Raw genomic sequence first — 24,573 nt, forward strand, 5'->3', positions numbered from 1 at the left:
ATTAAATGGAAAAGTATCATCAGACCACAGACAGTAATTAAAATAATTTGCCTAGAAGTCAAGTTATTAAGGTCCATTCTCCTATCTGGCCAGCAACTAGTCAGCAACTGGATCCAATTCTTAAGAAGCCTAAGAAAAGAAGACATCGTGACTATTTGAATTATTGGATGTTTTTAGGAACACTGGAGGTACAAAACTATGTCAGATAGGCACTTGTGAGATGAATTGGCCAAGAGAGCATAAAGTATTATTTAGCAGAAGGATTAGAAGTAACATATCCTAGAGCAAAGTATGATAAATAGATAGAGAAAATCCTTTTTAGTCTGTTTTTTTTCTTTGTTGTTGTTTTTTTTTTTTTCCATCAGATTTGCTAATGGCTGCAGGCACCTCAACATCATGTGTTTTTGCAGCAACCTTGAAGGAAGACAAACCAGGGGGACTACTTGCAATCCACATATTTCAGGTTATACTAACTTGTAAACACCCTAAAGGAAAGCATTCTATGAACTACCTCCGACATCAACTGTTTCAAGAAGCTCACTACTTACTTGCTCATTTTTCAGAGCTGGACCACTACAGATCATTGATGAGTGACTGTTCCTATGGATAATGGTAGCACAAAAAAAATTCCTTCTACTACTAACTAAATCTAGAAACTATAGATGATTTCTAATGTTTTTCACCTTCTAATTTGAAAACTGTGAAACTTACCTGAAAAGAGGTGACGGGTAAAGGAGTGAGAGATTATGACAGATGATGTCAAAGCACAAGTAGCATAAAGGAGGTGAAGTAGGAATAATTATGCACTTTCTTTATTACAAAAATGAGAGAACATTAAAAGAAGTAACAGAAACAATTTTCAAAACAAACACTGAACATATTTTTCAGAAAGTATGTAGTTAAGCTTTGGAAGCTCTTTCTAGTTAACTTCAGGTGAATTCAAAGAACAATGAAACAGTAAATTCAAGAAAGAAACACAGAAAGCCACTGAATAGGAAAGTATGACCTTTGTTTCAAGAGGTACTTGAACTGAAATGTTGGAGAGTGGGAGAGATTTTGGAGACATTTAAGTCTTGTTTCTTGTACTTTTTCCTTTGTTTACTTCCCCCTCTTTAACATGTTTATAAGCTGGGACAATGAGATTTACTGCCAGCCTATGTGCCCTCCAGGCATTAAATGTTTACTCAGTCCCACAGTCTATTTCCCAAAGGAGTAGAATGTGAAGCAAGTCTCACACGGAATAAATGCAGAACAAATCAAGCATCTAGAGTAGTGACCTTTGCCAAGGTACAGACAAACATCACATTTTGACATGTAGGAGACTCAGTGCTCAAAATCCAGTCTTGTGGTCACTGCAAGCAGTTGAAGAAAATTCAGAACTTAAACTTCAGCTTGTAATCTGTCTCAACATGGAATTTATTTTTAAAAGGAATTCACTTCAGAACAGGAAGCTAAGGGAAAATCTGGGACTAAAGGAAGTAGTGAGGGCATTATGTTTTTCTCTCTTACCTCTCCTTTTAGTTTTTGTCAACTGTGCTAGGATCAGGAAGAGGGGAATGTTTAAACAGGTACTGGTACTGGAACAGATTGCACAATCTGCCTCTCAACAGGAAGAAGTCAGAACTAAATTACAATCTTCAAGCATTAAGTGGGCATTGAGAGTTGGCTTTACAGATGGAATGGGTGATTGCTTCCTCTTGGTCTTTATTTTAGAAGTGTATTTTGAAAAAACAGATTATAATGTGGAATCCATTCAAAGGAATCTGAATACGAGTTCTATCAAGGTTCCAGGATGATAAATTAATGATAGTCTTTCCATTTACATTATTTTTTCAGAAGCCAGAAGATATTCAGTCCTTTGCAGGTAAGAATGGCAATGTACAGGCTGTATATATCCTTATGATTCAAGTTTACAAAATAGTTCCACACTCCTCTTTCCATTAATTTAGCACTCTCTAGCCTTCTCCCTTTTCTCGTTAGACACTGTGTTCTTAATACTGTTTTGCTTCTAACAGGAAGAAACCAAAACAAAGGAAGAGTTAAGGAAGATTATAATAAAGTTGGATACTGCATTGTACAAGAATTTTTCAAGCTTTTTTTATTTTATTTTATTATTATTATTATTATTTTGCTTTTCGAAGTCTAATAAAGGTGACGGAAATTTTGACCTTAGAATTCTAGGAGTACACATCACTAGACCATCAAACAATTCAGTAACTGAAAAATCGAGATAATAGTTTCTAAGTACTTTGTTACAATTTTTGCAAGGTAATTGTCTGAAAGAGAAAACTCTTAAGTAAAAAGATGTGAATTTATAAGCCACAATTTACCAATGCACACACACAAGTTCTTTATGCATAGGCAATAAATCTGTGACAAATTAGTCAAATTTGAGGGAAAAATTTAACTTCAAATCTTTTCAAAACTCATCCCCTGAGTTTCACTTCAGTAGTACACATATGTATATAAGCACATGTAGGTACATATGCATATATACAAATATATACATATATATATATGCACACACATATATACATATATACACATATATAGGATGTTACTCTAGCCTATTTCTTAGATAAAGAACAACTGTGAAACTATCAGAACAGCCATTTTTTAATGCTTAGTTTTATATTCTGAAAGGTTTACCGTGTTTTACTTAATCCTTAAGTTGCATATTCATTGCTGTATTTTCCTCTAATGCTGTCACTTATATTGTCATGCAGAAGGGCAAATCAGGGTCAGTTTCTGTAAGCGGCATCAATCTGAAGAACTTTATCAGTCTTTATTTCAAGGCATTATGCAAAGAAAACTGACATTAAGAAAGCCTTAACTGACAGCAAATGAAATCAATCAGCAAATCACTAAGCCATAATAAACTCACTCAAGTTGTAGATAACCCTTCCTTTTCCAAGTCTTTAACTATCAGGCCCACTAAATGCAGTATCTGGGCAGAAATGTCTCCCTTGATTCCAATACAAAATGACAGCACTAATATAGTGCATTTTTCTTTAGAAGTTCATTCTGTAAACTATCAGTAAGAAAAACAAATGTGTTAGGATATGTTCTATAAAGATGGAATACTAAGTAGTTAATTGAAAAAGACTAGACAAATATTCAGCATCTGAAGAATTGTTTTTTGTTTTTTTTTTGTTGTTTAAGTGTAATTAATGTAAAAAGTTTTGATTGTGTTCCCGTAACTAAGATACATATGTAATAAAATCTATTGCTTTATTAAATCCTATTGCATGGGCTCACAGTGATAAAACCTGATAAAATCTTTCCCTTTCTGAAGATACTGTGCATAGATAATTCCGCAAATTTCTGAGAAGTACTTGCTAAGAAAGAAAGTGCTATGGTAAATGTATTTCTTATTTTCCGTTACTGGATGCTGTTTCATTTTTTGTAGTTCTGGCATTTAGAGTCTTCTCTCATTCAGAGAGGCAGCTTTGGACACATAGTGACCTCACCACATCTACTGAGTGAACTTTCTTACATATCCGCGCAGATCATTCTTAAGGGATTACCCACATGCCACAGATATGAATGTATGAAAAATTTGAAGTGGACAAGGGCATAATTGCTTCAAAGGGTCAAGAAGGAAATTTCTCCATTAAGAAAGGTTACTGAAAGGTTAAATGGTTATATTCTAACCTCAGAATTCAGAATAATCAGCAGCAGATCTTGACTAAAAAGATTTTATGGAATTTATGTTTACAAAAAAGGAGGGAAAAAGCTTCATAGGCAAAAAGAGGCAGTTTTCAGTATTTAATTAGTTGATTACAGACACTGACTTCAATATTTGCTCTCACTAAGATTCAACAAGATACAATCATTGTCACCTACTATGAGGATTTCCGATGAGGATCCTTCATATAGACTCTATTCATGGCTTAGAATGAAGGTGAGAAATAAAAAAGTGAAACTCTGATGAGAAAGTGAGGGAAATAGGCTAATGATAAGGAGAGGAAAACATGTAGAAGAGGGAGAGGGGGATTAAATGCACATTGAGGGTAGAAAGTGAAAGACCACACAAAGAATTGCTGTGGAGAGAGGAGGAAAGCAGGAACATGGATAATCAGCAAAAAGAAGTGGTGTGAAAATCAAATTACAAAAGCCAGATTTTCAGCATCATTAGTACTTTGAAGAAGCCTTTCCTATTTATGCTTTAAGCTGTATTGGGCTAACACACATTAATGTTACACTTTATCAACAAACAGTAATATAAACAATAATAAATACAGACTTTCAAATCCTGAAACCTTCAAGCCTGCTTAATTGGTTAGAAAATGTAAGAAAAGGCTCTCATTTTGAGGGAAATTTCAACCACTCAAATGTCTGCTAGGAAAACAATATGCCAGACCATAAGCAATCCTGGAGACTCCTGGAACACATTGAGGATAACTTCTGATCAAGGTATTAGACATAGCAATCAGAAGAGATGTGCAACCTGGTCTAGGGAGCCTGCTTTGGCAGGGGGGTTAAACTTGATGATCTCTAGAGGTCCCTTCCAACTCCTACAGCTCTGCGATTCTGTGATTACTGAACCTAGTGCTCACCAGCACAGTGGAGCTCATTCAAGAGGTTGAGATAGGAGGCAGTCTGGGTTGTAGCGACCATACACCATTAAAATTTGTGACCCTAAGGAAGATGGGCCTGACAAAAACTGAAGTCGGGATCCTGAAGTTCAGAGGAGTGAACTTCTGGCTGTTTAAGGAATTGTTGCATGAAATCCCTCAGGAAGCTCTCCCTAGGGACACAGGAATGGAACAGAGCTGGCAGCTCTATACGGACACCTTTCAGAGAGGACAAGAGCTCTTCATCCATCAGTATAATAAAACATGCAGAGGCAGGAAACTGTCATAGCTAACAAGCATCTGCTGGGCTAACTGAAGGAAGGAAAGCAAGGAAATGTACATGCAGAAGAGGAAGCAGAAGTATGCAGCCAAAGAATAATGCAGGGATGCTGCCTGGGTGTGCAGAGAGGGGATTGAGAAAGATTCTACAGGTACAATGGTCAGAAGAAAAAGGCCAAGGAGAGTGTACCTTGTCTGATCAATGAGAAGAGTGAACTGGTTTCCACAGGCATGGGAAGTCTGAGGTATTCAATAAGATCTTTGCCTCAGTCTTTCCTGGTGGCCAGGCTTCTTCTGCCTCTGACATCCCTGAAACTCACATCCCTGAATCTCTAGGTGAAGGCTGGGAAGCAAAATCCCTCCTACTACAGAGAATAGCAAGACTGAGACCAACTCAGACTGAATGCATACAATTCTGTGGGGCCTGATGACAGACATCCCAGGTTACCTTCCAGAAGTTACCTTCTGATGTGGTTTTTAAACTGTTCTCCATTATATTTGAAAAGTCATGGGTGTCAGATTAAGTCCCCAGTGACTGGAAAAAAGCTCCATTCCATCACTCCCATTTTTAAGAGAGAAGGAAACACTTAGAAAATAAACCAGACCAATGAGACTTACTTGAAGCCTGGGAGGATCATGGAACAGATCCTTCTAGAAACTATGTTAAGGCGCACACAAAACAAGGAGGTGATCTGGTGATCTGAGACAGCCAGTATGGTTTCACCAAGTGCAGATTGTGCCTGACTAATCTAGTGGCCTTCTACTCGGGAGTAACAGCATCAGTGGGTAAAGGAAGAATAAATGGTATTATCTACCTAGACTCGTGCAGAGCCTTTGACACATCCTTAGATAAGAGATATGGATTTGAAGGCAGACTATCACTGTGGTCAATGAGTCTGTGTCCAGGTGGAGGCTGGTGAGAGGTCATTTCCCCAGGGCTCTATCTTGGGGGTGGTATATTTAATATCTTTTAAAAAGACACAGATGATGGGATTGAATGTACCCTCTGCAACTTTGCAGATGACACCAATCTGCGCAGTGCAGTTGATACAACTCAAAGAAGAGATGCCGCCCAAAGACACATTGAACACAAGGTTGAAATGTGTGATGATAATGAGGTTCAACAAAGCCAAGTGGAAGCTATTGCACTTTGGTTGGGGCAATCCCAGAAATATATATAGACTTGGAGAAGAACTCCTTGAACATAGCCCTGCTGAGAAGGACTTGGAGTCCTGATACATGAAACACTTAACACAAGCCAGCAGTGTGCATTTATATCCTGAAAGGTCAACTGTATCCTGAGCTGCATCAAAAAAGGGTAAATTAGATGACTGTTTCTCTTTCCTCTGCCTTCATGATGCCCCATCTGAAGTAAAGCATCCAGGTATGGGAACCCAAGCACAAGAAAAATGTGGAACTTTTGGAGCAGATCCTGAGGAGGGCCATGAGAATGTTCAGAGGACTGGAGTACCTCTCCTATGAAGACAGGCTGAAGGAGCTCGATTTTTCAGTGTGGAGAAGACAAGGTTCCAGGGACACCTAATTGCAGTCTTCCAATGCTTACAGGGAGCTTATAAGCAGGAGGAGAATCAGCTTTTCACACAGTCTGATTTTCAGATTGTTCCAGGACAAGGGGGAATGTGTTTAAATAAAAAGAAGGGAGATTAAGATTAGACAGGGAAATTTTTCACTGAGAAGCTGACGTGATGCTTGAACACCCCTGGAGGTATCCAAGGGCAGGCCAGAGGAGGCCCTGGGTAACCTGATTGAGTGGCTGGCAATCCTGTTTGTGGCAGGGGGTTGGAAACAGATGATCTTTTTAGTCCTTCCCAAGCCAACCCATTCCAGGATTCTACAGTTCTGTATGATTGCCCTCGTTCTTCATCCTTCAGCAACTCAAGGGAGATTTTGGGCACCTATACTTAAGTTATGCTAATAAGAAACTACTCTGTAAGGTGGTTTATCCTTATGCCAGAAGCAATCTATCTTGTAATGCAGTATGGATCCATGGAACATGCATTTCACTTGAATACCACAGAATACAACGCAGGGTTATTACAATCCAAGACCATCTCCACCACTACCTTAATAATCCAAGTAAGTTTATGAGTACTCTATGAAGAGCACTTTCTGTCAGATCACATGCAAAATATATAACTATACAGTCTATTATACATGCTCACAAGGAATATTATCTTTAAAGGAGTTCTAGTTAAAATTAATTATGGTAAAATAGCTTCTAAATATTTATCATCATGTTGCAAACTATCTGAAGACATGACTTCAGATACTAATTGAACACATTCAAGAAGATTGTTACAACACTTCAGTCTAGTCATTCCAATTTAATTTAGATGTTAATTATGGAATTTTAAACCCTGCATCAACTTTATTTTTGGTAAAAGAAAAAAGGCTTCCAAAAGGTAGAAGTTGCAGGAGATGTAATCCCACTCTAATGAGTTTATAGCACTTATTTATGAGCATTTCAACTCAAGGTGCAAGTACGAAGTATCATTGCATTATTTTAAAAAATTTTTTTTATCTTTAAATGGTGTATATGAAGGCAGACTGGTGGGCAGTCCAGAAGCAGAACACATTGACAGTAGGCAGGAAATTAGTTATTTTGGAGAAGAAAAGAATCAGGTGCAGTTGATAGTAGATATTCAGTTTGAAGAGAACAAATACTCAGTTTTACATAGTAATAAGCAAAGTAGTCAGATTCCACAAAAGGCACCATTCTGGCCTCTGTAATAAAGAGGATAGTTACTTCTGTGACTGAAATGGTGGAAACAAAAAAGAAAGCAATAGAAGTGGTTGCATTGTAGTTTGGGTGCAGATACATACAAATACACTACCTTCAAGACTGTTGAAAAGTTATTTTCTGCAAAGTATTGAGCTAAAAAAAAAAAAGAGAGATAAAAAAAGAAGAGGGAAAAACGCTCCAAAACAGAATTACAGGATTTAAAATACAAACAATTGTTTTCAAGTCATTGCACAATTAATTCATGCCATTAAGCCCTCAGACCAGAGCTATATTTAATGTTTGAAAGATTTGCTTCATGCAGATGATAAAATCTGATGACAGAATTATAATGATACCTTTGAAACCATTTGCTTCCTCAATTTGGCAAGAAACATTCTATTGACAAGAAGTAAACATAAGAATGAAGAAGTGCTTTTTATTTTGGAAAAAAAATACCAGCAGAATTATGTATTATCTTTTACCTTTTAATCTATCAGGCATAAATCTAAAATTAATGAACAAGTGAAAACCTTACAAATTGAAATGTTCCTAACACTTAAAACAACATTTACGTTTGCCCAAATAATTAAAGACCTATAACCCAGTCAGACAAGGCATGACTAAATCATATATGAATATAACATTTACATATAATAAATGGAAAGAATACATCCTTCATAAATTTATAATGACTATATGCTAATATCGAAGATAGATTGGTGTTTGATAGGTGTCACCCCTATAAGCCTTGTGTTATTACTACACTTTTCATTTTGACATACTTCCAAACACTTGAGGAACTGAAAGAAGAAATCCCATGTAGACTTCCTCAGCCCATGTGTACAGACTAACACATGCTGAAGGCAGAGGGAAAGGACAGAGAGAGAGAGGAGACTCAGGGAAGGGGCAGAGACAGACAGAGGGAAATGGAGGGATGGGGCTGGGTACCAAAGGGATGGCAAGCAAGACAAAGGGAGTAGAAGGAAGGTATGGGGAAGAGAGACAGGCAGAGGCTGAGGCAGGGACCTAGTGGGGTAACAGGCAGGAGCAGAGGGAGGCAGCAAGGAGAGAGGAAGGGAGTGTGGAACAGATGAGGGAATGGTGAGGTGGGTTGAGAACTGGCTGACTGACAGAGCTCAGAGCTCTGTACTTAGCAGTGTTCTTCATGGGTCGGTGCTGGGTCTGGTCCAGATCAACATCTTCATCAGTGACCTTGATGAGGGGATACAGTCCACCCTCAGCAAGTTTGCTGATGATATGAAGCAGGAAGGAATTGCTGACACACCAGAATGCTGTGCTGCCATTCAGTGAGACCTGGACATGCTGCAGAGTTGGGCAGAAAGGAACCAGATGAGGTTTAACAAGAGCAAGTGTGGAGTCTAGCACCTAGGGAGGAATAACCACATGCACCAGTACATGCTGGGGGATGACTTGCTGGAGAGGAGCTCTGAGGAGAGGGACCAGGGTGTCTTGGTGGATGACAGGCTGGCCATGAGCCTGGTGGACATGAAGGCCAATGGGAACCTGGGGTTCATTAAAAGAGCACAGCCAGCAGGTCAAGGGAGGTGATCCTCCCCCTCTACTCTGCCCTGGTGAGGCCTCACCTGGAGTACTGCATCCAGTTCTGGGCTCCCCAGTACAAAAAAGACAGGGATCTTCTGGAAAGAGTCCAGCAGAGGGCTACGAAGATGATAAATGGCGTGGAACATCTCCCTTATAAGAAAAAGCTGAGAGATCTGGGCCTGTTCAGCCTTGAAAAATGAAGACCTAGAGGGTGTCTGATCCACATGTACAAATATCTAAGGGATGATGCTAGATGCTTCTAGGCAATATGTGGAGATAGGACGAGGGGAAATAGCCACAAACTGAAGCAATAGGAGGTTCCTCACAAACATGCATGGGAACTTCTTCACAGTGCAGTGACGGAGCACTGGAACTCCCAGAGAGGTGGTGGAGTCTCCTTTCTGGAGATGTTCAAGACCCCCCTGGATGCCTACCTGTGCAACCTGGGCTAGGGAGCTGCTTTGGCAGGGGGTTGGACTCCATGATCTCTAGAGGTCCCTTCTAACCCCTACAATTCTGCGATTCTGTGACTTCCAACAGTCAGGTAAATTGTCAGTCTCACAACTCAGGTGAAGGGCAACACACAGAGAAATGTTTTCTCATAGAAGTTATAAATGCTGACAAATACAGCCATAGGTATCTGCATCCCTTTTATACCATAAGCCTGCTTGTAGTCTCATCCTCATACCTGCTTTTTTAATACACGACATAGATGCACCAAAAGTGCAAATTCTCATTAAACTCAGAAAACTCACCTATTTGGAGTTTCTAATTAATGTGAATCCTGCAAAATGACAACAGGCATTAATTCTCTTCTAAAGCAACATTCAGAAGTCATATTACATCCTTCTACAACCAGGTATTAGAGGAAGAACAAGACCTCCATCCCAAATACTGACCAAAAACAACCACCACAAATTAGAAGGGTCAATAAATAAACTGTGCAAATGGAGACTTCCAAGGTAGAGGTCAAGATAGTTCCCATGATACAGAAAACGATTACTCTTTCTGTAATTGTACTTTTGCAGGCAACAACCACTTTTGAACATTTTTGAACAGCTGTTTGATTGCACAGCCATCCTCTCACTGTTAATGGCATCTTTTGGACAAGTGGTGGATGGGATTCTAATACACACAGGTAGTTTCTAGTTGTCACTGATTTTAATTGCCAGTGTCTGGATACATTTTAAGTTTCATATACAATTTCATTTTCTGTCATCATGGAAATACTCAGGCACAGCCAGAACTGACCAATTCCTCCTTTTGTGTGTTTTAGTAGCTCAAAGAGAACTCTTTACTTTGCACTTTCAAACTTAGCTAACTAATGAAGAGTATCAGATGAGAGTATTTAAATACTATAGCCATTACATCTCTTTATTCCTGAAGATACTGCACCTTCTCCATTACTTATCCATCTCTAGCCAAACTATCAAACTATTATAGTAACTCTTGTAACAGCTTCCAAGAATTTAACAAATACCTATAATTTAAATCAGACTTATTACCAGCCATGCATTTCAGCCTTTGTGTGGGGTTTTAGAAGACATTCAGTGCAAGGACATTATTGTTGAATAACTTACATTTTGATTAATTATCTAATTCTGCAGTTTAATAAAGTGCATGCTTTGGAGAAGATTCAGAGTTTTGTTTCCCACGTGTTTCACTACTCAAAGGTCTATCACTGGAGTGCATGACACATTCTTTACAAGACATGAGCCACTTCCTATGCAGGGATTTCTTTTGTCTGTGTCTTTGATCAGCCCTGTGAGTAGTAATGGTATTTGGAATGCTACATTCATTGAATAGGGAAAGAAAAAAAAAAAAAGAAAAAGCAGCTTTCTGATAATTAATTATGCCAGAAGAAAAAACAAGCCTGATAGCTTGGTTCATAGTCAAGCAACTTGGTTCATTGTGCCAGTTTTCTTTGTACTTGTTTAGTCTAAAGAAAGCATACCTTTCCCAAGAAACACGTACACAGAGATAATAGCAACTCACTCAAAAATTCTAAGACTTTCCACTTCCCACTGACAAGGAATACTGATCTCTAATGCTATGCCCAGGAAGTAAATTAAGGATAGCAGATTTCATCCTGTCAAACGCCTTTAAGTGCCACTTGCTTTCTGAAAATTTTGGAAGAAAGATAATCTCATAGATGTGTATGTATACAGAAGCTTTTTATCTTCCTCTCTTGTGAGGAAAAGGTGAAACTCACCGAAACACTGGATATAAAACAAAGATCAGTTACTGATTCCAGCTACTTTCTATGAATTGGATGCAGGAAAAATAAAAATAAAAATAAAATAATGTGTTTTTCTATGAGTATTCAAAAGCAAATGCTTCATCCCCATCATAATGTATAATTTAGGATTTTCATTTCTCTGCAGTTTTTTTAAAGAAAGTGTGAAATAGCAATATATTTATACTTGGTAAATAACTTCCTATATCTAACACTCACTTAAAGGATAAAGCCTTTAAGTTAAATGTGCTCGTCCTATAATAACTATAAAATACACATAGAGAAATCAAGCATGCAAACAATTGCACTGATTTCAATCAGTGGTGTTCACAAGTTGCTTACTAACTCCTTACATCATACAAGATTTTAGGATTGTTTTAAATACAATTTTGCATGCAGAAGTGAAACTAAAGCAAATTAGCTGACTGCCAGCTATATAAAATAAGTAAATAAAAACTCTATAATATACCTAGAAAGCTGTCAAACAGGCTTTCAGTCACCAGAATCAGGAAAAGGAAAAGCAAAAAACAGAAGAAAAGAACAATGAAATAGACTGTGTATCACTGATGCTGCTTGTGTACCTACAGTGTAACCATGTGTAATTGGAGCTGTCAGGTGAACACAAAGTACGTTTACACTGCTGCACCACCAGTACACTAGCCAGAGCACACTGTGCTATGTTCCTACCACAAGCACTATGTACTAATGTGAATAGCTTATGTTTTTGAGTTTTCAGTTTTTGAGACTCCTATTGCTCTTTATCTTTTCAGATAGGAAGAAGGAATGGGTTGCTTTCCAAAAGCCTCCACAACACTCCTGAGATCTAAAAAGAACAGGGATTGGAGTAGAAGGCAGCAAACACAGAATGAGATCTGAATAAGAACAGCAATATTTTAACATGCTGATTATTTCTCCAATGTCTTATTTGAAAATACATCACTTGTAGGAACCTTTTGCATATCCATAGAAGTGCTCATCACTGTCTGAAAACATTTCAGCTCTACTCTCTGGCAGAGGCATATAGCTGTGTTAACTGAAGTTCATGGGAATTCCAGGTGTTACACTTTATTACATTATTATGAACGTATGATAATAAAGACATAATTTAAAACTATATGATACTGAAATGCATGCATCCAAGAGGAAAGTGGCAGATGTACGAAGCTCAAAATACACCTCTCTAGTTTGTTTGATTTTGTGACCCTGCTCCTGCAATTATATACTCCATCTAGAACTGAAAACCTATAATAAATTAGCAAGGGTTATTACAGGAATGTAACATTTGCAGTGTCTGACTTCCTTGCTCTTTTTATGACTAGCTTTCCTCTCTCAGATTCACATAGGAGGGCACAATGAGGAGGTATGTACTCACCGCACTTTTCATTCTCTCATTGAGAAAACTAAATGATCTGCCTTTAGCAATGAAGTATTACAAGAATGAAGTCATTCTGCACAGCTCTGAAGTCTAAGGGACAGTTCAGATTTAAGAAGACACAACAAACTTTTAAAAAAGATACAGAATCAGTACTTCATTTTCAGAGCTGCAAATACATACATTTTTAGTTCATTTCTCTTTTTTGCCTCATTCTTCCTCTCACCAAATTATCATTATTAATCAATCATACAGATCTTTAAACCTACATGAACAAAATATTGAGTATTCTAAGTAGTAGTTTATTTTAAGTAAGAAATGATCAAAAATCACTACTACTACTGAAACTGTAACTTCAAAATTATAATACTGATCACATAAGCAATAAAATGCTGTGAGTCTTCTTCCTGCTTTGCCTGGCTTAAATCAAGGGGGGGGTGGGGTGCGATGAAAAGTAGAATACTCTGATATTAATTTTTAAATAAAATATTTTCATGATCATTTTCAATGGCCATATTCCTGTCAGTTATTTAACATTATAATTGTACAATTAAAAGTTCACATCCCCTCCAAAATACAAAATTTAGGAGCACTTATGGAAATTATTTCTCTTTCAGTTGTTGACTGCAATAGTTTTGAAGCTTTTTGTTCTCCACACATTCAGAGCAGTGCAGCTACTCATTCTATCTCAGATGCAAAAAAAGGAAGGAAGAAACAGGATTGTTTCAGACTCTCACCTGAAATGCTACAACCTCTGGCCCGCCCTTCAGCCCTTCTACTGCAAAGGTCTCTAGGTGCAGTTTGGGTAGCTGCAGGGTGAAGTCATTCCTGGTTGCCGCAGTCCATGACAGCAAGGTCTGATCTCTGACCTAAAGGGAAAAAAACAGCATCAATGGTAATTCCCCTTCAGACACATTAACTGGGATGAACTGGGTCCCCTTGAGCCCACTGAGTGGACTTGCATTGATCGCTGGACCTGAAATCCATGAATAAATTTAGGACTAATTGATTTTTCGTTGCAAATAAATCTCTAATTCAGAGTGCTGGGAGAGAATGTTAAGAAGAAAAAGCATCTTCCCCTAGACTGAAATGAGGAGGAAAGAAGAGACGCTAAGGGCTTACAAGTCCACCTGATATATGCATTTTACAGATCTGTGCCCTGTAAAAACACTGTAAGAAAATAAATAGTAATTGTACTTCTGACTCAAAAACCCACCAGCTATAAAATTTAAAAGTTTGTGTGATCATACAAACAAGAAACTGTTATGTGAGTTCTCTCTGCTGTATGGAGATTGTATCAGCCCTTCACAATTAGGTTCATTTAATACCAGTTCAGTTAGAGCTCTGACTAAAATGAATAATCCTCAAACAAAGTCAAAAAGACCCCCAACCTGTAGCATGGCAATTAACAGGAGGTGAAAAAAATCTGCTACTAGTTTTCATATTGTGGATTCATATATAAGAAATAATGCTCTAGCTGGTATTAATCAACTTTTACAGTTTATGACAGTTTGGAGTGGGAAATGCTACAGTTTGAACAAAATTCAAACTGTTTGATATTTATTTATTTAGTGTTGCAGGCGATCTGAAAAAAAAAAAAGGGTAAAAAAAAAAACAGGATAAAACAAAACCCTCAAATGCTTTCAATGAGATTTCTGCGTAAGGCCACAACAACCAAATGCAGTTGGTGTCACAGTGCCACCTGCTGACTACGAGAGAAACTGGTTTTTATTTAGAATCCTGACGCTTTCAGCGTGATAAAAACACGTAGGTAAAAACTGTTAGCCATGTAAATTGATTAATGCTTTTTTCTTTAAACACAACCAGACTTGTAAGTCTTGCACAAGGGATAAATATTTTTTCATTACTTAGTTTCACATTTTTCCATATTACCATAAAATATAATTAATCTATTAGCATGGATTTGAAGGGTTACATATTAAGCACATAACTTCAATGGACACATCACTCATAGTATATACCGCCATACACACATTTTTCATTCTGTTTAATATAAAAATTATCATGAGCATCTCCAAAATATCCCAATAGTCAGATAAGATTCTACTACAGAAAGTATAAGCACAGACAAATATATATAATGAACAGACGAAATACATTTATGTGGCACATACTTTCTCTGCTAAGAAGGAATAGCTAGTACCACAAAAATAATCAACTCTTTCAAAAATATATACACTCTGTTATACTAAATGAGCCCAAAATGCATACATATTTGTATACATATATAATTTATAAAATGCTATTTAAAATAAGTTTCAGTCACCTAGAGCTTTCCTTGCTCCAAAGAACTCACCATTCATGAATTAAGATATACTCTCGTTCATTTTAAATCCCAGATTACTTTTTTGTAGTAGCTTACAAAATTAATTTTTTTGTAAAATGTTGATGAGTGAACATATTTCAAATAATAGCACAGGCTTTGAAATGTGTTCTGATTGAAAGAAGCGTGCACGTGTAAATCTACTGATAGAAAGAAGAAAAGATTTTATTTTATTCGTTGCTCTCTTCTGTGGGAATAGGGAGCCCTACATTTCCCAAGTTGACCTAAAGAATTCCTGTCAATACCTGTGGCTGCCAAACATATGCACTATGATGCAATTTTTATAACAGGAAAGGTCCTCTACGCATTTTTTGCACACACAGTGCAGTAGGTTCAGCATATACAGTCCTGTGGAACAAACATAGTCTCTGGAGTGTTCTGTCAGCATGTGTAATTCCAGTCAGATGTTAACCTTGCTGAATATGACAAAACACGTTACTTTAAATACATATATATATATATATACCTACTTATATACACTCACACATACGTACACTTGATTTACATTTTTACAGCTTATATATCACAACATTTCAGTGTCTTTCCTGCCAGTATGCACACAGATAAAAGAAAACATTAATGTGGATTAAGGTACTAAGAATTTATCAACATCAAACCACCAGTGTTTTGCCTTCTACCCTTCTGAACCGTAGTCAATAGATCTAAATATTTTACTGCACCCTGGCCAATTCATTGTTTGATGTTTAAAAACTCACCCAGAATCAAAGAAAATTTATTAAATTTGAGCCCCCAAATGAGATACTATTAGCTTTGAAAGTCAAGTTTAACTGCGATATTGATGATTCTCTTTTTTCTGTGACAATATTCACAAGGGAAATCCCTATGTCAAAGTACAAAAGCAGATTGCTAATACTACAGGGAAAAAAACAATGTATAAGCAATGGAGGTATAATACACACACAATACAGACAGTGGAAGTCTTTTAACCCTATTAGTTTCAAACTCTCCATTTTAGTATCGGGGCCTGGCAATAAACAATAAAATACAAAAGCTTTTTTTTCAAATGGATGACTTAAGGTAAGAATAAGCCATTATTAAAACTGAAGCATCAGAAAAGTACTTACTAGCTTCCTAATATGCATGATTTTTGATATGAATCTTCACAACTTAAAAACAAAACAAAACACCAAGCCCAAACTTTTTGTGTATGTAAGTAGGTAGTGAGGAGCAATTCTTGTTATCCACATGCAAACTCAGAAACAAAAAATGAAGCTCAAGCTTTCCTTTGAAAATCATTCACAAAGGTTCAGGTTCAGAGAAAATACTATGAAAATACTAAGAACAAAAGACATGGGACAGGATATGCAAAAATCATTGTACTGCTTCAGTAAAGGGGAAAACTGTCATCCATTTGGCTACTAATTCAATGAATGGAAAGACTTTATAGCCATTCCTACCCTGAATCACACTGGCTATGCCATATCTATATTTTATCTTCATTAAGAACTGGAAAGATGAAGATCAGAGGTGGGAGATTGTTATTATCTCCTTAATCTCTAAGGAAGAAAACATGGTACTTACATGTTTTACAGAACTATCAGAAAAACATAAAACTGCTAGGGCAAGGTAATTTTAATTAAAAAAAAAAAGTGTTTTTTTTCTGTAGATTATCAGGAAGATGTAGTTGGGCAATACAAAGCAAGTTTCAGAGGTTTTTTGTTTTTTTTTTTCTTTTTGAATTTATTTACTCTCTGTTGTTTTTTTTTTTTCCTGCACATAATATCTAAAGCAAGGATATTTTGTCTGAAAATGTTCCACTGGCTAGAAACTTAATGTTACAAACTAAAAAAAAATCAGGCCTATTGCAACAATTAAATATTTATAGAACCAGTTTCTCTTCCCAATAGTCAAAAACTGGATACACAGAAAACATATATAAATTTATCTACACACAATGTTTACACAGGTTTTGATCCATCCTAGCTTTGTTTAATATTATTTGTCTGGGACAGTGAGAATTTGCAGAAGTTGTTTGATATGAAGCATGGTAAGTACTGTGGCAGTGAGCTGCTTAGTAGGACCACTAGATTTTTCAGTTTGAACTTGCATAGATACTGATTAGAAACGGGAAAATCACAAGTGGATTCACAAATGTCTACAACAGTATTCAAAACGTTTTAAAACAAATGAGCAAAGTGACTTATGACTGCATTTAACTTTTTAATTAATTAAGAGAACAACACAGAATACAACACCATGGCCACTCAATTTAAAATCAATAACATACTGATGAATTCAGATCAAAGCTGAAATTGAATAATAAACCAAAGTTACATTATTGACTGAATCAAAGGTGTAGAATTTGATGGACTAATTCTACATGTGCAAAAATGATGCTAAAAATTCTCTGCTGATCGGAGATTTATTTATTTATTTATTTTCTGCACACCTCTTCTGTGTCCACTGCTTTGTTATCCTCATGCACAATTTGAGCTGTAATGTCCAGTTATGCCAATAGAGACATAGTACAAACATGAGCAAGTGGTAGATTGTATTAATATCTGCTTACACTTTGTTTGCTGTCTGACCAGTACAATAAATCATTGGCTCTAGTCCCTCATTTTGGGCCTAATTCAATGCTTTCTCATGTTGAACAGAAAATATCTGGATATAAATTTCACTACATAAGCAGTACAGCAGAACCTTTTCTAAGCCCTAAGTTCATCAGTTATAAATAAAAATGAGTTAATAGAAAGTAAAATACTTTGGGCTTATAATGGTTTCATTTCCTATTACCACTTTAAATGCATACTATCTGACTGTAAACTGTTGACAAATGTAAATACTAGAGCAAAAATCTAGAATGGTGCAGTGATACAGGGATAGTGAATGGCAAACAATGCTTCCATCTGCTTGGCATTGAGATGACAATATTGCTGAGATAACAGAAGCTAGAAATATGTTTTGCAAATCATTCTAAAGGAGTGCCAGCAAAATGGTTTTTACCACACTGTTAGCTACACTGCATGTGATATATAAATAACACAAAGGTTTTTAGAATTTTTTTTTAAAAAGCAAGGAGGCAGTTAGAAAGCAAACCACATCTTAGTCTTAACCACAGTCTTTGAAATACATAGCTAGTTTAGTCACATAGTGTCTGACCTCCTGGGCAACATAAAACTGCACAAAACACAGTAAGTAATAGTAACATAATAAGTTACTACTGCACATGGTTAAACGTACAAAATTAATATATTTTTAACATATATAAAAGTATTTTTATTTTTATAGTATGCATAAGGACATGAAAACATTTCAGGTCACTCCAGAAGCCAAGATGCTGCCAGTGACAAGACTGCACTGCTCAAATTCAAGGCACTTTAAATCAAACACATGAGAACTGTAAAATCACAGCTCAATCTGCAAGTAAAGGGCATGAATCAGATGAGAAATGATGCTGGAAACTAACAATTAATCGAACTTTAAAAAAAAGCAACCTCTACAATTTCTTTTAAGAAGGCCAAAATACAACAAATCACAACAAATCTGAGACAGAAAAGTGCCATGTAAAAGATAAAGGGGAAAAAAGGGTACACAGGACAGTTGAAGGGGCATTATTTGAATGTCCAACATGGATAGATTTAAGCACTTATTATAGATCAGCAGGTAGTTGCCTACTGTTTCATCAAAAAGAAGAAATATATCCCCTATTCCAAGTGTCCACCGTAACACTGGCAGAATTGGACAGCATCTGTACATAGTCTGATACAGGTAGCCATATATGAATTATATCTAATTAGATAAGCCATAATTAAAAATTTACTAAAAAAAATCTGTATTAACGCACAGATTTAGTGATTCTTCTTTTCAATTCCTGCCATGCAAATCTCTATTTTATTACAATTCAGTCCATTTCATCGGTGGTTTTTTAATGAGCACTAATTACCACAAAAACGTATAAAGAGGTATGCATATCATAAAGAAAATCATTTGGATATGCCAGTTTCTCCTCTGCTTTTCTTCCCTGTAAGTCCAGTCAAGACTCTGGAAATTAATCTTCACAGTAGAAGAATACCTTCCAAAGCTTTCCTAGAAGCACAATTTGAGCTTTTTTTGTTACAAAAAACAGACACTACATGCTCTGTTGAGTAAGATGTTAATTTGACCCAGAGACATTTTTGCAAACATTGACCACTGCACCTAAGCCTCACTACAGTTGAAGGATGTGCATTATAATACATCCCCTATGAATGGATTTGCAATGACCTTGGGCTGAAAACGAATCTATGTTTGGAGAAAATAACAGTTGATATATTCAGTAATTCCACAATTCTCCAAACAAGGATTTTTCCTTACTAAAGGCATACTACAGAAGACTGTTCAGCCAATTCGGCATACAAAAGAAAAAAAGAAGAAAAAAAAAAAAGATGATAAATGTGCTCTGGATTTAGTTATTTAGATATGTTGAGAGTCAAAACAGCTAAGCACATGGATATGACATTCGGCAATGTCTTATCTTTAGTTTGTCAAGGATTTTAAATCCCTCTTGAGCTGGAGTACCATTTTTAGCTTGGCTAGGTCAGAATGACACTGAACAATATGAGTGATGACACACTAGACAGCTATATGGACAGAGTTGTCATCAGCAAGCCAGCTGTGCTAACACCTGTATGTCCTGCACAACTGATCTTTGCGAACAAAGATCGAGGAAGTCAGATTTTTTTGTTTCCCCATCAGGAGGGGAAACAAAAGTAATGCATAAAACGTTTAAATGAAAAGGTGCTAAATGGAGATGATGGAGAAAAACTGATCCTTTTATTGCTTTTTTTTTTCCTTGTCACAGGGAAATACCTTTTTTCCTACTATAAACGCTTAAGAGTAGTCATTCAGAATTTTAATTGCAGGAAAACATGCCACTGCTTCAAAAGTTTTGTGATGCAGGCTGTTCAGGACAGCTGAGGACCACAGTGATAAACAGACCCTGAACATACACGTACAAATACAAGCAGGCTTCATTCAACACATGCAAAAACACCAGAACAAACAGATCTGCAAATGAAATTAAGCCAAGGGAAAAAAATCGTATTTAATTCTATCAAAAAATATTTTTTGCATCTTTATTGAGATACCTAAATAATTATATGGTTCACAGTTAGAAACCTTGGTTAACTCAGGAAAAAAAAAAGGGGGGGGGTTACTAATTCTCAAGTGTTCCAACATCTCACCTCATTTCCAAACAACTCTGTGTCTTATATTTTTTAATACACTGTATTTCTGGATAAAGAAATACAATTTTGTTTTGTTTTGTTTTGTTTTCCCAATTGTTTGCACTGAGAGGCCCAAGTCTCATGCCTGGCCATTTTATGACTATTTCAGAGAAGATAACAGGCACAAGAGGGGAGCAGCAGTGAGGCAATGTAACACAATGACTGCATGTAAGCAGTTCTGCCAACTGGCATACAAACTTTCCAACCAGCAGAAATGAAGTGCACCGCAAAACTGAAATGAAAAGGAGTTTACTAACCAAGCGCAAAAAGGAAAAGAAAACACTGGATAGGTGCTTTGATCACAGAGTTGTGCCAGAATGTCAGAATGAGTGGGCTGCTAGCAGGTATAGGGAAAAAGATTTTTTGAGAGGATTTTGTTGACTCATTATCACAGTTCATCAACCTCACACAGAATAGTGGGTAAAAGTCCAAGCTGAGAAGACATGGTATTTTATTATCTGTCAAAAAAGCCCAATACTAAGCAACTGGTGTTCTAGGCAGACTGAAAACTTTGCCAGCCCATAAAGCTCATCAAGACTTTAACAGTTAAGAGAACAAGGAGAAACACAAACAATTCCCTGGCTCTGTACAGGCTGACGCACTGGGATGACTTCCCAAGACAGTGTTTTGCACAGGCAGAAGTTCAGAGAAGAGGGACTTAGGGAGGCTGAAGACAAGGGAGCTACAGCAATGTGTAGTCAAGAAGCCAGCAGCAGTGGGGAGGGTGAGGGGGGAGCTTCATAGAAGAGTTTGGGGCTGTCCCATGCCAGACACAGACATATCTGGCTCATGGCAACTGCTCCACTGCAGGGAATGGCAGAGTGCATCAGCCAAAATGGTGAATCCTCAGTTAAACTCTGTGTGTAAAAAAAAAAAAAAAAAAGCATATGGGGATGCAAGGGAAGGAGTAAGAAGCAGCAGTGCAGCCCCCAAAGACACTGAAGACCAGTGAGCATGTGCTCTGTGCACAAGGACAGATTCCCTAGCAGTTCACTGAGATGATCTTTTGGGTTATTCCCCTGCAGCCCAATGGGGAACCACACCCCGAAGGACTGCAGATCATGGAGAAGACTCACACTGGACCAGGGGATAAATGTGAAGGGGAAGGAGAAGCAGAGAAGTATGGAGGTCTTAGCGCAGTTTTCAGCCTCAGAGTAAAGACAGAGGAGTTGCGAGTGAAGGAGTGAAGATGAACATAAAGATTTCAAAAAGAACGGGGGCTTGGGGTAGATGTAGTGCTGCTTTAATTCATTTTGTCTTCCTTTTCCACTATCCAGACCTTCCTTTTTCACTACCAAAATCTATTTTAATCTATTTTAATTAATAAATTAACTACCTCAAGTCAGGTCTTTCACTCGTGATGGCAAGCAATCTCTCTGCCTTTATCTCAACCCACATGATTTCTTGCCCCGTTCTCTCCCCATCCTGTTCAGGGGGACAGAAGGCACATGGCTGGCTGTTATGTATGTTATGTTACGTTTGTATGTTATGTATGGCTGCTAACTAAGACCAGTCCACCAGAAACACTCAAACTTGGAAACAAAGCAAGGGGAAGGCTGAAGATTTTAGCACAGAGAGCATTAAATGATTTTTAATACGGACTGGATTACCATGACTAGTAAGTCATTAAGTACACATGTTAAAAAATCTAATTGTATACAATTAACAGATTTAATGTCCATGACTTTGTTTTAAGAAAAAAATGATACTGATAGGAGCAAGCACAGAAGAAGCTAATAATGAAATAGTTCAACCAAAAAAATCAGAGAGGAAAGCGTCAAGAAACCATTTGCTTTCCATACATATAAAAGACTGTAGTTAATTTATAAATAAGACATTTTTTTTTGTCTTGATGAGAACTCTTTAAGTAAAATCTATGTGTTAGAATTTCAAACAGGTGGAATTTCTGCCAGAAGAACTCTTTCAGTAAAATTCATTTATTGTCATTTGGCTTTCTTATTGTTTTTTGCTTTTTTTGTTTTTCAAATGAACGTGTTAGTTATAGGAACAATTTCTCTAAGCAGTCAATTTTTAATCTATTTTGCAAAGTTTTTCAGTTTAAGGCAATGTAATAAATTCTATGTAAAAAAAAAAATCTGTTTTTCTAAACATAACTTTTCAAAAATTAAGCTAGTATCTTTTAGTTACAAAAACAGAATTGAATCAAAACAAAATTAAATTAGAGGATTAAGGTCATTTGTTTGCTCCTGGTGTTTTCTGTAAATTTGTTAAAATATTCACTTACTACTTGACTTTTTAAAAGTATATTTTAGATGGCATAAAACAACAACAAAAAGGTACTCTTATTTTAATGGCATCATGAGAATTCTTGTGCAAATAATCCAGCTCCCAGTGTCAGAAGCATTTGCTGAGTCAAATATACGATACTAGATTTTCCATCCAGTCACAGGGGGGCAGTAAATAATGTAAACGATCCATTGTCTAGAGCTGTATTAGAACCACGCACAGAGATCCCTAAGCCCTACTACTTTCTGCTTTGTTTGCTGAAGATTACATCCAAGTATATCCACCTACATTGAATCTGGCACCTATAGTGCTGCCTTCTGCAACTCTTTCAGTGACAGAGTACAATAAAGAATGAGTTTGTCTGAATGGATATCGGTGTATGCCTTCTTACCCTGAGACTAAGTAAGATTACTACAGATGTCTGTAAAATCCCTCTGAGCTCTATAAGCAAAAATTTAGTATTATGCATTGATAACACAGATCCTGCAGGTGATGCAGTGGAATTTTGTGGATATTTTCTCATGAATACATAAATGTAGAAATACCACAACGTTCAGTGTCAAATTCCCATAAAGGTATTTGCAGCTAATACTGATACTTCCTCAGCTCCAGATGATTCAGAAACTGATATCCTTTTTCTTTTGATTAATTTTTGAAAACAAACGTAATCCCCAGAATTTCAGGAGGGAAAAAAAAGAATGTCCCCTTTACTAATATTTCATCTCCTTCATCACGTTTTCATTTTTCACTCAGTGTGCGAAAACATTTAAGAACAGCAATGTAAGCTTGATAGGCTACACGTAAGTCATGCTCATTAGTGTTAGATAATTAGATACCATTATGATGTCAGGTCTAAGTTTCAAATATTTGCCAAACAAAGATCAATAATTTCCCTTTGTTCTTGTAGGAGAAATAATACATCAAATTACAACTGATTTACAATCAATTGTTTTATTTCTTCCTGAAAAGATCATCCTGACATTTCTAATTCTTATGTTTTCGTCATTCTTTGACAACCAGAAAAGATAAATTGCTCTGCTATTTGATAATTAGTTATTCAGACCTAACAACTATGCATAATTCTAACAAACATCAAGAAATGAAAAACACACGTTAACTAAATTTCTCAAAGAAAAATGACAGTTCTTTTTTTAATAATATATTCACTGCATTAGGAAGAACAGTACTACGTACAGGACCTGCCTATAATGCTGCCCCAAACATTTCAGTCTTTGTGTATACACTGCCCTATCTTCTAAAGCAAAATGTAAACTTTTAATTTAGATTAATAAATAGAATAATAATAGAATAATTTAGAATAATAAATCTCTAGGCCAAGGACATGTATACATCAGTGCATTATGTTGATTTCCAAAACTTAAGAGAAGCATGAATGAGATGGTGACACAAAAGAAAAAAATTGCCTACCAGCACTGTCTGGTGAAGCTCAAACACAAAAGCAGTTTAGGTACTGTCACTTTTTGTGAACATTAAAGGAAAGAAAATCTTGAAAAGGGTATCTGAAAATTAAATTAACAACAGTTTTGGTGGACACAGAAACTAAAATAAAGAATAGATTCCCACGTTGCTGGGAATTCAAGATGTGATAAGGGAAATGAACACTCCAAGGTAATAAAAACTCTTTTTTTGTTATGTGTTGTTCTGGACTAAAAACAATTATAAAACAACCAGCCACCAGAGCTACAGTTAAAAACAGTTCTGTCTCCCAAATAATTACACATTCAGCTTTGTTGGACCTTCAAAGAACACTGTATCAGAGTTAAAAAATATATATATCAGCCAAAGAGAAAACTTTAGATTAGTAGGATTTAAAAGAAAATATTACTTATGATTTTACACATAGGTTAATTTTTGCCTTCTTTTCCTTACGATACCTACTATGCATCAAAGATTGAGCAGCATAACAAATCCAAATATCTTATGAGCACCATGTTCATAACCACACACCTCAGCAGTGAAGTAA

General features: G+C 36.6%; 1 protein-coding gene across 1 annotated transcript in view; it reads right to left on the reverse strand.

The window, feature by feature from the left end:
* CCDC171 (coiled-coil domain containing 171) overlaps positions 1-24,573 on the reverse strand; it is a 158,379-nt gene that overhangs the window by 29,729 nt on the left and 104,077 nt on the right. Inside the window, 1 exon segment of the mRNA XM_065745478.1 lies at positions 13,508-13,639. Coding sequence (XP_065601550.1) covers positions 13,508-13,639 — 132 coding nt within the window.

Source organism: Cyrtonyx montezumae, unplaced genomic scaffold (assembly GCF_038088225.1).
Source record: "Cyrtonyx montezumae isolate F1298 unplaced genomic scaffold, pur_monq_1.0 scaffold_36, whole genome shotgun sequence".
Taxonomy (NCBI): Eukaryota; Metazoa; Chordata; class Aves; order Galliformes; family Odontophoridae; genus Cyrtonyx; species Cyrtonyx montezumae.